At 34.4% G+C, this 15,899-nt stretch overlaps 1 protein-coding gene across 1 annotated transcript; it reads right to left on the bottom strand.

Annotated features, from left to right (window-relative positions):
• Nucleotides 1–1,064: 1,064 nt before the first annotated feature.
• Nucleotides 1,065–14,893, bottom strand: LOC126777095 (band 4.1-like protein 3). The gene is made up of 8 exons (XM_050499986.1): nucleotides 14,726–14,893; nucleotides 6,136–6,257; nucleotides 5,321–5,468; nucleotides 4,264–4,380; nucleotides 3,200–3,380; nucleotides 2,866–3,018; nucleotides 2,141–2,326; nucleotides 1,065–1,685 (listed from the first exon to the last, which is right to left on the bottom strand). Exons 2-8 carry the CDS (start codon nucleotides 6,247–6,249, stop codon nucleotides 1,556–1,558), a joined length of 1,029 nt encoding a protein of 342 aa, XP_050355943.1. The 5' UTR covers nucleotides 6,250–6,257; nucleotides 14,726–14,893; the 3' UTR covers nucleotides 1,065–1,555.
• Nucleotides 14,894–15,899: the final 1,006 nt, after the last annotated feature.

Genomic DNA, 15,899 nt, shown 5'->3' with positions numbered 1-15,899 from the left:
ATGAAATAATAATAATATGCTAGATATTCACTTAATTGGAATATTATTTATTTTTATTAGATTTTTTATGCTTGCTTGGATAAAGTTTTTATTGGAATTAATTTTTAGACTTCGGATTAGTGTTGAATAAAATTCAAATTAAAAAAATATTTTATTTTATTTTTCTTCATGCAAATATTGTTATATTTTAACATAATGAGGTAATATTCTAGATCTGTTATAACATTCTTAGGGTGAATGTGATTTGGTATTGACACTATTATTTTATATATAATTAAAAAAAAAAACGAGTAATGCCCAAACCTTAAAAATATTCTTAATTTGTAAGCAAAATCAAAATATATTTATAAACATAGTTATGTATTGAAATCAAACAATATTTTTTTGACATTTATGCATGATATATATTACATGTAATATTATAGATTACATAAATACCGTCTTGATTTTTTTTTATTTTACATCGAAATTTTTAACATTAGCAAATAATATATTTTTTTAATTTTTAACTAACTTATCTGTGTGTAATTAATATAATCACATACAATCATATTTATTAATATATAATTATATAATAATGGCACTTATTTTGATTAAACTAACATAGTTACTAATTATTATTATTATTAATAGAATAAACAAACATTGTATACAAATTTCATGGGTATCTATTAAAATAGTTTTTACTACAAACTAACATTCAAATAATAATAAAGCGCGTCTAACTCAGAAGTTCAGCACACTTAGACAGATTGAGAGCGTGCGTTAGCACATGGCAACAAAAGCTTTCGGCACCCCGCGGCCGGCAGTGGGCGCTGGGCGCGTCTTTTTGTTGTCAAAAGTGTCAAAAATGTTCTCAAAAATAAAAAAATAATATTACCTTCTTGTATTCACTTAACATATTCAATGTTCTATGTGTAATACTTTCATTTTGGTTAATAAATATTATTATTATTGTAAATTATTTCTGATATAATTACTTTAATTATAAGATCATTTCTAATAAATTATCATTATAATAAAGAAAAAAATATTAAAAAAGAGATTTCTATTTTTAAATTAATTGAGACGTTTGAATTTAGAACAAAATTTGCCAAACGGTTCTCATGCTCGTGAATAGGCTTTCAGTTTTGAGTACTCTTACAAGAGTAAAAATATAAAAGTTTGTGTTATTTTCATATAGACAGTTGAGACTTGAAGATATTTTTACTTAAAATAAAACGCTGTGTTCAGATTTTGCTATACATATCCCTTTAATCGTTTAGTTTTTTTTACTCTTGAGTATAGATTTACTAGTAGTAGTTGAATAATATTTACATAGAACTGGGGCCCAATTCATTAAAAGGTATTCAAAATATGGCAGTCTAAAATAGCTTCTTGAGTATCTTTAATTTAATATATATTTTTTTTTTATTGTTTATAATATATTCGTTTCTACGAGTTTGCACACATTTACGAATATTCTGCTTTCATGTATGCACATAGTACATGTTTGCTCGTCGTCGCCCGACGGGAGCATTACCTATGACCCACTCGTCGACGTCCGCCCCACGCGCTAGCAGCCTGGCGGCGCGGGCGGCGCGGGCGGCTCGCGCAGCTGTCGCAGCGTGCGGCGACACGACACGCGGCGCGAGCCGAGCCGCGCGCAGCCCGACACGCGCGACACCGACACCGGCTCCGAGCGTCTGCCCACCGACGGGAAGCACTTTTTAGTTTTTTTTTTTATTTCACACAAAGGTTTAAACATTGACTCAGTCTAGACAAGATATAACTTATGCATATTAAAGTAACGATAAATTTAATTGCATTTTGCTATTTGTTAATTTTGTGGTTCTCGTTCTCGATCCTCATCCTCGAAAGCATAATCCAAGTTAATATAAAAGTAGACACTAAAGACAGAGAAATATATATCATCCAACACATGCAAATTCTCTTACAATATTTTCTTGGCCCAAGATATTAAACTTAGGATAACTTATAAACACGAATTGAGCACATGAAAGTTCATGTTTATCTAAATTTGAATCGATCTTTGCTATTATTGGTAAAGTATACTTGGCCAACACGGCGTTGAGCTAGGGTAGGGACTGGGTATTAACTTTTAGATTTAGTAGATTGTGCTAATGAAGATAGGTGGTACCTGAAGAATATATGATGCTCCACGCTACACCTCCAAAGCTGTTTACTGGAACGACTCGAAGACAACTTGAAGCTAACGTGAGTTTCGAACTCGTCAAACTCGCTGGCCCTCAATCTCAACGTGTATGTGCGTTTGTTGTAACTGATCTTGAGTATCTTCGCCCAGGGGAACCGGTTCATCACCATACTGAGGAAAATTTAAATTTTAGGTTTGCTTAAAAGAGATTTGAAATTATTTCAGAAAACAATAATGACAGACATTTCTTATTTCAAATTAATATTATTTAGTTTTTACGGAAGTTATTTTTCAAATGAAATTTCTTTGTCCTGAAAAATAAAATTTCAAAGTTAAATAGTAGACCGTTTCTGAATAAAAAGTTTCTGATGAACTTTTATAATCTTACTCTTGCTAAGTGTGATAATGTCTTACTCTCTATTCCCTCACTCTTCCATCATTATTACATCCATGGGTGGGCCGATGGCAATCCGACACGACTGGAAAGAGTTTAGGAGTAGGACATAGGAGGAGTTTACACACATTCATCTTTCAGACTCCAGGTTGCTACTGAGATTCTCAGGCAGAAAAACCCAATAACTTTTTATTAGTCCGACCTTGGGTTTGAATCCAACCCTCAGAATTTGCGTCCTTATATCTAGATTCTAGACCAATGTGATGTAATACTTAAACTCTAGTTTTAGGTGTCCCTTAAGATTATATAATCTCACCCATCCCTCAACACGGAGATCCCGTTCGCGCAGACAGCGAGAACGATATCCACGTCATCAGAGTCCTTCACACTATGCAGCTCAGCACCGTACAGGGGCAACTTCTTTGCGTTCTCTAGATAGTTCAGCTCCGCTTCAGCTGGAGTTTGACCTCTGGAATTGGAAATGATACTATTTTACACTTAGTCACACTTACAATTTTCTTATTATTATTATAAATATAATAATACTTTAATAATTATATTAATGTTCGATCGATGATCGACCTATTTGATGGCTTTGCTCTGGTTAAAGTTTTTATTCTCTAAAACAAATAACAGTACTTCATACATACTTGTGTTTTCTATACAGTTCGTCAATCTTGTCCTCTAAATCTGGCGTGATAACTGGAAGAGGAACAGCGCGGTGCTCAGTGAGCAGCGCGACGTTTACCCTCCCCTCTCTGTCCCCCAATTCCGCCTGGAGCACGTATGAGGCGAGCAGAGCGTATGTGATCGTTGAACAATTTAAACGACCTGGTGATAGGGTGACTTTAGATAGAACTTCCATCGTAATTGAACAGATAACATTTTACATTTTATGGTAATAATCTTACAATGAAAATAAGACTGTTATAATAACTATAAGATATTTTATCTTTCGAGCGAATTGGGTTACATGTAGTAAATATATAAATCAGCTACTAACCGAATAAATTTATATATACAGTTTTATATTTTAATTTTATTTATTGAGGTAGATTTACGGAAACGGAAAAACACATGTTACTTCCACTGGGAAACCTTAGTACTGCAGAAAGTGCCTTTACTTCTAACTCCCAATCAAATATTAAATAATTCTTTATTCAAGTGGGCTCATAAGGCTCGTTTACTTGCGCAAATCAGTTTTAACTAACAGTTCAAACACAGTACACATTTAAAATCATGCGTATAAATAGGTAAACCAACTGTTGTTACTAGAGACTTGCGCTCCATTATTTTACGTGCATAGGCAAAGTTTAATTGTGCAATTTAATTGAATTTTAATTAGATGATTTTATTCTGTTCCTTACGGCAATTTTGTAACAAACAAGAAACACTATGCGTTGGACCCACAAGTTATTTTAATAAAATGAAATAAAATTTTGATTATTGCTTGTGCATCTTTTAAAAAAATATGTTTATATTTTAAATATGACTGACATTTATTATGATTTACTTTGTGATAGGGCTTTGTGGAAGACCCATTTATTTTTTCACTCATTTATATTGCTTGCAGTTTAAAGTTTGAGTGAGCCAGTGTAATTACAGACCAAAACACATTTTACCATCGTAGTTTCTACGGTTGACCTCTTACTTTCAGTTGCCTTCGAAATTTCAATTCAATAAAATGTATAAAAAAGCAAATTATAAGATCTACCTTCAATAAGATCTCTCCTGATTGCGAGGCCGAGCTGGTATCTGGACGTATCATCCTTTAACTCTGAGGGTTCTGGTGGGTAGAACTTAACAGCTATCTTCACCTCCCATGGTTCGTCTATAATATAAAAACATTATGACAATTTATAGTAACATATAATGAGATATATACTTCTTTTCTTTTTATGTCTAGATTGATTGAAACGTGATTTATACAGTATTACCATGAAAGTTATTTAATATTAAAAGCCGAGATGGCCCAGCGGTTAGAACGCGTGAAAATTAACCGATAATCGTGAGTTCAAACCCGGACTAGTACCACTGAATTTTCATGTTCTTATTTGTGTTTATAATTCATCTCGTGCTTGACGGTGAAGGAAAACATCGTGAGGAATCCTGCATGTGTCAAATTTCACTGAAATTCTGCACATATGTGGAAAGGAGGCCCAGCAGTAGGACATTCACAGGCTGTTACTGTACTGTACTATTATTGTAGTTATTTAATGTTACTTTTATATATTTGCATGCTTTGTTTGCATATAGTATGACACATACATCTTTTATTCTTATTTACTGTATTCATGTACATATATATAATTATATTTTTCATTCAATTTTTATACTCTTCGTTGTAATAAAAAAAACGATAAAACTACAAAAATTTTTTAGAATCTACGCTTGAGATAAGATCACCTTGAAGTTATACTGAATCCAACACAGAAAGAAGAAAACACACAAATTTTAATTACCTCTTAAAGAATCACTTTTTTTTTAAGTCAGCTAAAAATAAACGAGATAATTAAGAAGCAAAGTTTGCGTATTATAAAACGCGGGCAACACTACTGAGTTTTATTCACATGAGCTCGGCGGTGACGGAAATTTTTTTGTGAGGAAACTTGCATGTCTCGGATGAAGTTCAATCTTCATGTTTATCCACCAAGCCGCACTGAAGTAGCGAAGGATAAGGTGCAAAATTGCCCTCCACAAGTAAAGCTGCTGGTGGTGAACGCCATTTACAAAATGTTACTTTTAATAATAAATACATTATGAAAACTCACTCCTAAAGGTCTTGGAGAGTCTCCTTTTCAAGTCGACCCATACCCGAGGATCACCTCGGTGAACATGTAGTAGTCCAAAATAGTCCTTCTCTAGAATATCCAGATCATCACAGATTTTATCCAGGAGAACAGCTCCGTTGGCTTTTCTCTGAAATTATTGTATTATACATTAGCACGTGAACAACGAAAGTTTTAGATTAATTTATTATTAATTTTAAGAGGAGACGGTCTATTTGGTTCTTCAATTGGGTGAATTATTAGGCGATATTAGTTAATTCGAAGTTTTTAAGCTGTTATTATCAATTATTAAAATGTTTTCTTTCTCTTCCAATGGTTTATGAAGTTAGATAATTTACTGCCACCCCCCCCCCCCTTCAGAGATAGGATTGTAACAAACAAATATGATACTAGTTAACAAATCTAATATGATACTAGTTTGCCCTTTATATGTATAGGAGACTAACTGCCTGTCTGACTGACATATCAACGCTCAGCCCGAGCTACTGGGGCTGGCGCCATGAAAATTTGCATACTGGTTTTAGGTTAGCAGTAAGTTAAAGTTAAAAATTTGACCCCCATAAGGTAGTGAAAAAAGGAAGAAAGTATGTATGAAAATCAGAAAAATGAAAAAAGAGTATCAAAAATGAAGGGAAATCTGAATTATGACGCGAGGAAGCCACTGGGTAACCTCTAGTCGTATATAAGAGCACTAATTAGGCAATTACCATAATTGTCTTTAAATACAAATATTACATATATATAATACAGTCCTGTCAGGCTATAAGATCATTTGTTTAATTTTCTCGTCTACTTACAGCAACATCGATGGTGATATGATCGCCAGTGAGCAGCTCGACTCTGACTCTTCCGGAATACGATCGTGGAGCCATCGCGTCATCAGAGGCCAGCCGTCTCAGGCTCTCTCGCATTATGTTACCTAAACAAAACCAAAGATCTTCATGTTATTTGACTACTGCTCAAAGGATACTGGATTAAGGCCTTAAGGAGAAAGCTTAGAGCTAATTCCACAATTCTAATTCCACAAATGTGGGTTGCTGGATTCACATGTGGCACAATTTCAGTGTAATTAGACAAATGCAGGTTTTCTTACAATGTTTCCCTTCACCGTCGAGCACTCAGCGGCGCTTCCCTGTTTTTAAACACGCGATCATCAGTTAATCTTAACTATCTAGAGTACTTATCACAGGGCCATCTTGGCTCTATATAACTCTAATTCTTAATGGATTCTTGGTAAATCACGCGCGGGAAACCTGAAATATTGCTAGCTTTAGGCGCGCTTGTACCCATATTTTTTGATAAGATTCCAAGTCATCACGTTCGGCAGATGAGAATATACAACATTGCGCTTTATGAACTCGATTATTATAAACTCTATTTACGGATTTGACATTTCTTTAAAAACAGAGACTATTTTAATATAGAGAAGAAAGAAAGAATATCCAGTTATTGAACCCTGTTACGGTTTACGGATAAGAAATTTACAAGTCACGCGTCGATGAATGATTTGGACATGCTTCAATAGGAACGTGATTCTGTTGCCTTTTATTTCATTGTATTTTAAGTCTTTTATAACGGATTTAAGTAGGGTTCCAAGTAAATGGGCTACTGGATCAAGTAATACGCTCGAATAAGCCTTTCGATAGACGCTGGTTTGAAATATGTCAGTACATATGTTAGTAAGAATTTGCATCTTGTATTGTGTAATGCGGTTTATGTACGGAATCTTATATTTCAAACACATTATGTACAAATTAGGTCTCATGAAATGATATATGTATTTGTTACTAACGTTTATTAATAATAATAATATACTGGGACATCCTTCACACACGGCCATCTGATCCCAAGTTAAGCAGAGCTTATGCTATGGAAACCAGAAAACTGATATACTACATATACTACTTTTCTTTTGTAAATACATATTATAATATCTATTATTATATTATAATCTATATATAGATAAATACACCCAGTCTCAGGACCAAAAGACGTGTTCATGCACACAAATGTCTGTCCTGGGTGGGAATCGAACCCACAACTTTAGGCGTGAAAGGCAGGTATCTACCAATCATGTCAAACGGCTCAATTATGCTGTGCTCATTTTACTATGAAAGCCGTAATCACTGGTAAATCTCATTCAAGAGGTTTTAGTTTCGAAGTAAACTACGGGACGCGTACCTATTAAAATATGGAAAATTACCGGATTATGCATAACCGTTTGTTGAAATTCTTCAGATTCATAAAAACAAATTTATCTTAAACAATAAAGTGCTACAATTTTAGTTCGAGCCAATGTTTTTGCATCTATTTGACGGGAGCCGCACGAATATAACCATATTTAAAAGTTTGTGGGTGGTATGGGATCTACCCAGGCAAAGCCCTAGTTCTTTGTTCGTAACGACATTTACTGCTTACTATACTGTATATATATACTGTTTATGTATATATATATATATAATATATAAAATACATATACAGTAACAGCGTGTGAATGTCCCACTGCTGGGCTAAGGCTTCCTCTCCGTTTCTGAGGAGAAGATTTTGGACTTTATTCCACCACGCTGCTCCAATGCGGGTTGGTGGAATACACATGCGGCAGAATTTCAGTGAAATTAAACACATGCAGGTTTCGTCACGATGTTTTTCTTCACCGTCAAGAACGAGATGAATTATAATCACAAATTGAACACATGAAAATTCAGTGGTGCTTGCCCGGGTTTGAACCCACGATCATCGGTTAAGATTCACGCGTTCTTACCACTGTGCCATTTCGGCTTACATATATTTAATAATATATTTAAAATACATATATTTAATATAAAAGTAGGAGAATTTCTTTTTTCTACTGAATCACACAGAATTTCTGTTTTCTAGTGAGTTGTAAGTCGCTGCAGGTTGGTTGGTTGGTTGTAAACAGCTGCACATAAAGCAGTGCTATTGCAAGAACTCACTTCTTCACTCATCCTTTAAATGTTGACAACCAATTTATAGTGATATACAATTTTGATGCGTGTGTTCTTGAAATGTTATAATTATTATTTTCAATGTCGCATATCACTTTCTGACATTTCACGACCGTTTTCTGTGGTGTGTTTCGAGTTTGTTCTTACATTATATCTTTAAGTATATACAACACTTTAATATGTTATTTTAAGCTGTCTACGCGTCGAAGTACCCTTGAAAATAATTGAAATTCTCACAAACTAATTTAATATCGTTCGAACAAACAAACAGTGATTGTTTACAAAAGTGTCTAGTCGTAAAGCCATTGTTATTGAGCACTTTAAGATTTGGCGTTTCGCCCAGAGGCAATGCATACTTATACACAGAGTTCGTACTATTTGAAAGATGATATAGAGCTCTTTGTATGCATATGAAGTATTATGGTCGAACGGAGTGCAAATAGAGGTACCAATTTGTTGTTAATAGTTCCACCTCTTTGCTTCAATTCAATTATAGCAATGCCCGTTTTGTTATGAATTACTAATATTAATATATACCCCTCCAATTAAGCGTACAGCTTGTGTTGAATGACGGTACGAAATGACGATAGCTCAAGAGGTACAGGCCGGATCTATTTACGCTATTGAGGCTTAATCGCGTTTTCAACACGACTTTTTTTTATAATCCCAAAAACTTCATAAGCTTTTGTGCTACAAATTGACGGGCTTGACGGGTCGGTTGGCGTGGTTGGTAGATGCCTGCCTTTCACGCCGAAGGTTGTGAGTTCGATTCCCACCCAGGACAGACATTTGTGTCCATGAACATGTCTGTTTGTCCTGAGTCTGGGAGTAATTATCTATATAAGTATGTATTTACAAAAGATAAGTATTATATGTAGTATATCAGTTGTCTGGTTTCCATAGTACGAGCTCTGCTTAGTTTGGGATCAGATGGCCGTGTGTGAATAATGTCCCAGGATATTATTATAAATGGCACTTTGAAAAGGTCCATTAGTCGAATCTTGTATATTTACTGCCCGAACTGACGTCATATATTAAAAATCATAAAATGTAACCTTTAATTTATTAATTTAGTTGAAAACTTCATGGCGTAATATTTATTTTGGACTACTTGTCGCCCGCGATTTTGCCCATGTGTTGGAGGTGTTGGGTGTAAAAAGACTATGGGTTCCTAACCCTTAGGGTTCAAGCTTGCTTCATACCAAATTTTATCAAATCGATCCACTGGTTTAAATGTAAAAGCGTAATAAACAGAGAGAGTTACTTGCGCATTGGGTGCGCATTGGTGTAACTCTTGTAAATGCTAAGTTAATCGGACATATAGTTTCGTAGATGATGAGTCAGTCAATCAGTATTTCAGCGGATCGCGATAATGTTTATTCTATTTCAATATGCTGTTATAGAGATCGTAAAGTTAACCAGTAAATGTATCAATTCAATTTTATTGCCAATACGAGTTTCACTGCCAGATTTCTGCCAATAGTTTGGCGTAACCATTCTACTCTAACATTGCTGAAAGTAGTTATTATTGAATTTACGATCGTTCCGATGAGATGTTTGTTGTTGAGTTTATACGATTTTGTTAGCACAGGTACTGTTTATAATTTATTATACTCTGTTTAGTTCGATATTAACATCCGGTTCATAAGATTTTGTTTTTGAATAAACTTTTATTCTGAACTAGCAACACCCGCGGCTGCGCCAGCGTCAGTTTGTACGTTAAAATGGCGGATTTGTATTTCAATTATACATATAATTATTAGCTAAAGCTGTAATTTTATTTATTTTTGTAGATATGTTCTTAACTCATCTGAGGATATAGCCTATTGCAAAGGAGAGACATCTATACTTCTATACAAATATATGCAAAAGTAGTTATGTCGGCAGTACTCTGTCTGTGTCTGTTCATGGCTAAACAAATGAACCGATTTTGATGAAATTTGGTTAGAGGCAAGCTTTAACCCCAAGGAAGGCCTTAGGCTACGTTTCTTATATCTAACACTTACACAACACTGCAACAGGCAGTTAATATACGGGTGCACTCTTCATACTTAGTAATGTCGTGTTTCGCTTAGAAAGGTGAGTGAGCCGGTTTAACTACAGAAACAAGGGACATCTTAGTTTTCAAGGTTGGTGGCACATTGGTGATATAATGCTTAATATTTCATAATGTCTATGGGCGGTGAGGTTACCATCGGGTGGCTTATCTGCGAAAAAAAATCCAACGGCAAATCTGATACGAGAGAAAACTGAAGACTTCAATTTCTTCATATTGGCTCGACATGCGGTTTGAACCCAGGACATCGGGATCGCCTTATATAAGCTTGCCACTAGATCAACAAGGCATTCGGAACCGACAAACAAGAAAGCGAGTTGATAAACGGGGTGATTTTGATAAGAATCGCTAGCTTATTGCTTTTAAACGTACAGCGTTTATTTCGAGCCGCTATTCCATGGTAGCGCTTCACGCAAGCCCCGGGTAGGTACCACCCATTCATCACTATTCTATCGCCAATCAGCAGTATTTAGAACTGTTGTAACCTAGTTTGAGGGGTGAGTGAACGTAACTAAAACCACGAGGGACAAAACATCTCAGGTCCCAAGGTTGGTGGCACATTGTCGATGTAAGTTAAAATGTCTTACAGTAGCAACCCCCACCAGCAGATCGCCATTCGTACCTTTTATCTCCAATATCTTAACACATCTATTTGCTAATTGGTTTAAAAGTGCCCATTGTTCAATTTTAGACGATTTGAGTTGAACAAAAGAATATTTTATGAGAATATTAAGCGTTAACGATGTCATGTTTAAAGACCCAACATTTTATTACTTTGACGTTAATGAGACAACTTATTATCTGCTTAAAGTTTTTAGTATTTGCAGTCGATTGTTTGCTTCATATTGGTTTAGGAAATTTTTGTTTTCATTTTAAGATGCCGGGATTATAGTCGAGATGGTAAAGTTTTTTTTGTATATATATATAGAATAGGAAGGCGGACGAGCATATGGGCCACCTGATGGTAAGTGGTCACCAACGCCCATAGACATTGGCATTGTAAGAAATGTTAACCATCCCTTACATCACCAATGCGCCACCAACCTTGGGAACTAAGATGTTATGTCCCTTGTGCCTGTAATTACACTGGCTCACTCACCCTTCAAACCGAAACACAACAATACCAAGTACTGCTGTTTTGCGGTAGAATATCTGATGAGTGGGTGGTACCTACCCAGACGAGCTTGCACAAAGCTCTACCACCAGTAAAAGGAGAAACGCTGACTTGAACCTAAAGTCGGAAGTTCAAACTATATTTTCACACTATTACTTTCAATGTTTTACTTAAATTAGTTAAAAGTTAAAACTGCGAATTTTATTTCTATAGAGTGGTTCTTGTTTTTCTTAATTTAATGTATAAAAATAATTAAAATTAAAAGATTAATTGCGGCGATATTATAATTAACTTGGAGACAAAAGGTGTCAGGTGTCGAAACGAAACTTATGTGGTTTCCCCATGAAACCATAGAAAAATATATAAAAGTAAAATATTTAGACCATGAAATTGGTGAACAATTATTTAGAGTAAACTTGTTTCCGCTCACGTGTGAGCCTGTGAGCCTTATCACGGCGAAATGGGCCACCTGATGGTACCTGGACAACAGCGCCCATAAACATTGGCGGCGTAAAAAATACTAACCATTCCTTGCTCCAATGCGCCACCAACCTTGCGAACTTAGATGTTATCCTCCTCGTGCCTGTAGTTCTACTGGCTTGTTCACCCTTCAAACCGGAACGCAACAATACTATGCATCACTGTTTCGTGGTAGAATAGCTGACGAATGGGCGGTACCTACCCAGACGGACTTGCACACAGTCCCACCACTAACATCAAATCTAATTTAGAAAACAACTCCAATATCAACCTGATTAACTGCTCCAGACAATAATTAGCCTGGCTTATACTTACATTTCGAGTATTTAATCCACTATGCCACTAGATACATCAATTGACCTTTGCATGACCTTAAGTATTAACTAATAAAGCGAACTGATGCTGGAATCGTTTAGATTAAATCAATAATGGGACCACTAGAGCTCCCTATAATCTAAGATGGATACACACGAAGAAGTATTCGGCTTTCAAGAGCTGTGACTGTACTATTTGTTATATTACTTTTTGGTTTTCATGTTTTGAAATTATTTATTACTAGCTACCCGCCCTGGCTTCACGCAGGCAGAAAATGGTCTACATAGAACGTTTATTATTATATTCCTCATGAATCACTTCGTCCATTTGTTAAGACAAGCACACATTAATCTAAACACATAATAATAAGATTTTTGTCGTTGTCCGTATATAACATAAGTATTTTTTTTTCTTTTGGTGTGCCGATCTATAGAAAGTATAGGGTTTTTTAATATCTCGTCATCTGACTATATAATTTGAAGTGAAATTATTGTCAATTTCATTATATAATTAGGCTTCATTTAACTATTACAACAAAACGCAACGCTGTTTGAAACGCAATTTATATGAAGTGTTGCTGTTTAAACATAGAATACCTCTTGAATTAATGGGAGATAGTTCATGTGCAACGGCACTAAGTATTAACGACTTTACCTATGTTGTTTAGGTGAAGAAAAACATCGTGAGGAAACTTGCATCTAATTTCACTGATATTCTGCCACATGTGTATTCCACGAACCCGCATTGGAGCAGCGTGGTGGAATAAGCTCCAAAACCTGCTCCTCAAAAAGGGCCTTAGCCTAGCAGTGGGACATTCACAGGCTGTTACTGTGATGTTCTTTAGGTGAGCTGTCTTTTTTTTCAAATGTCAAATAAATAATGACAGAAGGAGAGAAATCTGTATAAATAAACAGTTGTTAAACAACATCCATTGGGAAAGCCGTAAGAGATTACACTCCTATAATTTAAAATAGGCAGTACATATATTTTTGACATAAACAACATTAAGAATAGCATAAGTGCATAGTTTATAATGAATAAAAAAAATAAAAAAGCGCACGTTTTTATTCGAATATCGAACTGTATGTTTACAATTAGGCTGGGTTTTATCAAGTGGGTCAATTTAGTAATGATCCAAGCAGCAACGTTATAACCACAAACCAGAATTCAGGTATAAGAAACATAAGACTGTCTGACTAAGACCTACTTCGAATTCCATTGACATAAAAAAAAACTCAATAAAGGTATATGCTTTCGTTCTTTTTTCAAATTTCGAAATTATGAGGTTCGAATTCAGAATATGTTTTTTAATATAACTAATATCCATCAAGTGCAATTGTGATATTCGGATAAATAAAACTTTTTTATTTATCTTACTTGTGGTTTACTGTTGGTAGGGCTTTGTGCAAGCTCGTCTGGGTTTTCCCAGTTATTGTTGTGTTCCGGTTTGAAGGGTGAGTGAGCCAGTGTAATTACAGGCACAAGGGACATAATATCTTAATTCCCAAGGTTGGTGGCGCTGCCGATGTAAGCGATGGTTAACATTACTTACAATGCCAATGTCCATGGACGTTGGTCCACTTACCATCGGATGACCCATATGCTCGTCCGCCTACCTATTTAATAAAAAAATAGTATTATTTAAATTAGCACTTTAACAATATATAATAATATATGATGACCAGGTGTTACCTACACACACTTTACAAAGATTTTTACCATGATTTTTATACCGAAAGTACCGGTTATACCGAAAGTAACCACCCCACGAGGGTTACTTTCGGTATAACAAGTATACCTACCTAACTCCTTACTCTATCAACACATCCCACAAGCGAAATTATTATGCCCCTAGTGTCTAACGTTATACTGGTTCACCCTTCAAACCGCAACAGGAATAGAGAATACTTTTGCCTACTAGTCTGTTCAGACTAAACTCAGATTAAAGATATTAAATATTTTTAAATTGTTATTACCATATAAAAATGAATATCTAAATTAATTAAGAATAAAATTTTTAATTTATTTTAAGTGTCAACCACAAACACCATGCAATATGCTTATATTTAGTCTGTGCAAGAAAACCAGATTCTACGAAAAAAGGAAGTGTTTATAAAGGTTGGTAACAAGCTTAATGAAGTCAATTAGAATAATTAATACTGATGTAATAAACAAGGCAACTCCTAATTTATTATAATATGGTACTATTTTTTTTTAAACTTTAAATCGGATATTTCATATTTGTTATTGCTTATTGGTTATCAAATAAGTTTTATAAATAAACATTACAAAAGTTAAATTTCATAATTTCAAATGAAGGTTTTATGTTAGGGTTGAATAATTAAAATATAGAAATTTATAAATACTAAGATACTATAAAAGATCGTAAGCCTAAAGGGCAACGACCTTTCCGCTCTCACACAACTTTTTTTTTTAATTATTATGTTAAAACCAACCTTAGCCACTAATCCCAACACTTAAAAACAAAATAATATTAAATTCAATATATTATATGTTTAACAAAAATATCCCTTTATTTATTTTTCACTTCACTTTATTTTTTGTGTAAAAAGTTTTACTAATAACGTATTTTTTGAATTATTAACGTTCAGTACGCGACACGCGCCTCGTCAGCCGGCGGGAAACTGTTTGTGAAGAAACAGGTTTTCTGTTTGGTATCGTATGAAGCTCGCATTCATGAAATTTATTAATGCGAGAGCGAAATGTAACTATATGCTATCTCTTACCTGTTGCAGCTTTCTTAGGAACTTAAATTGGAATGTTAATTCGTGATTCATTGAAGAACTACAATGGAATTCTATTCAATATTCAAGTATCGTTTGCTGTACATTGATATGAACGTAGGTAGCTAATATCTGTCCGTTTTGAGTAAAGTTCAAACCTAATGCAGTTAATGTATGCATTATTATTGTTTACTATGATTATTAATATTATTTATCATTTGAGCAGCAATGATTATAATGTTCTACGACAGTTTTAAGTATCTAGGTAAATTAAAGAGCTTTGATATTGTTTTTAAGCTTAGTTTTAACAGCAACTTATTTCATTTTTATTTTCAGTATTATGTATTAAAATATATTAAGAACAAAACGATAGCGCGTTTTGTTCTTAATACATTTTTAATCGCTAAAATAAAGTCGTAAATGTATGACGATGAGGATATTATCTCCACAACATTTGAACGCGTAAATTGTCATTATCATATTTGTGCCCTACTTACTGCATTGGCCCAGACCCGACGTTGGGACTAGCATGGAAGATGTTTAGTTTAGCGAGAATTATTTTCGGCGATTTTTCTCCTCTTTTCCATGAATCTGGATTTAGCTGGACTGAGGTAGATTAATAACGTTCAGATATATTTTACATATCGCATTCTTAACATATTATATTTAATTAATATGTAATATAAAATGTATTATTAGTATCTGGAAATCTCAAAATGGTTAAGAAGTTGGGTACCATTATATAACTTAAATGTATACTTCTATACATGAAGGAACATATAAATATATAAAATCGATGAAATATTTAACTGTTTATAAGGACAAAAAATACGTCTAACTATTAACATTCACATTGGCATTACCAAGATAATTTTTAGAGTGCTAA

Source organism: Nymphalis io, chromosome 22, assembly GCF_905147045.1.
Source record: "Nymphalis io chromosome 22, ilAglIoxx1.1, whole genome shotgun sequence".
NCBI lineage: Eukaryota > Metazoa > Arthropoda > Insecta > Lepidoptera > Nymphalidae > Nymphalis > Nymphalis io.
Note: the sequence above shows the minus strand (reverse complement) of the source record. Positions and strands in the feature narration are given on the sequence as shown.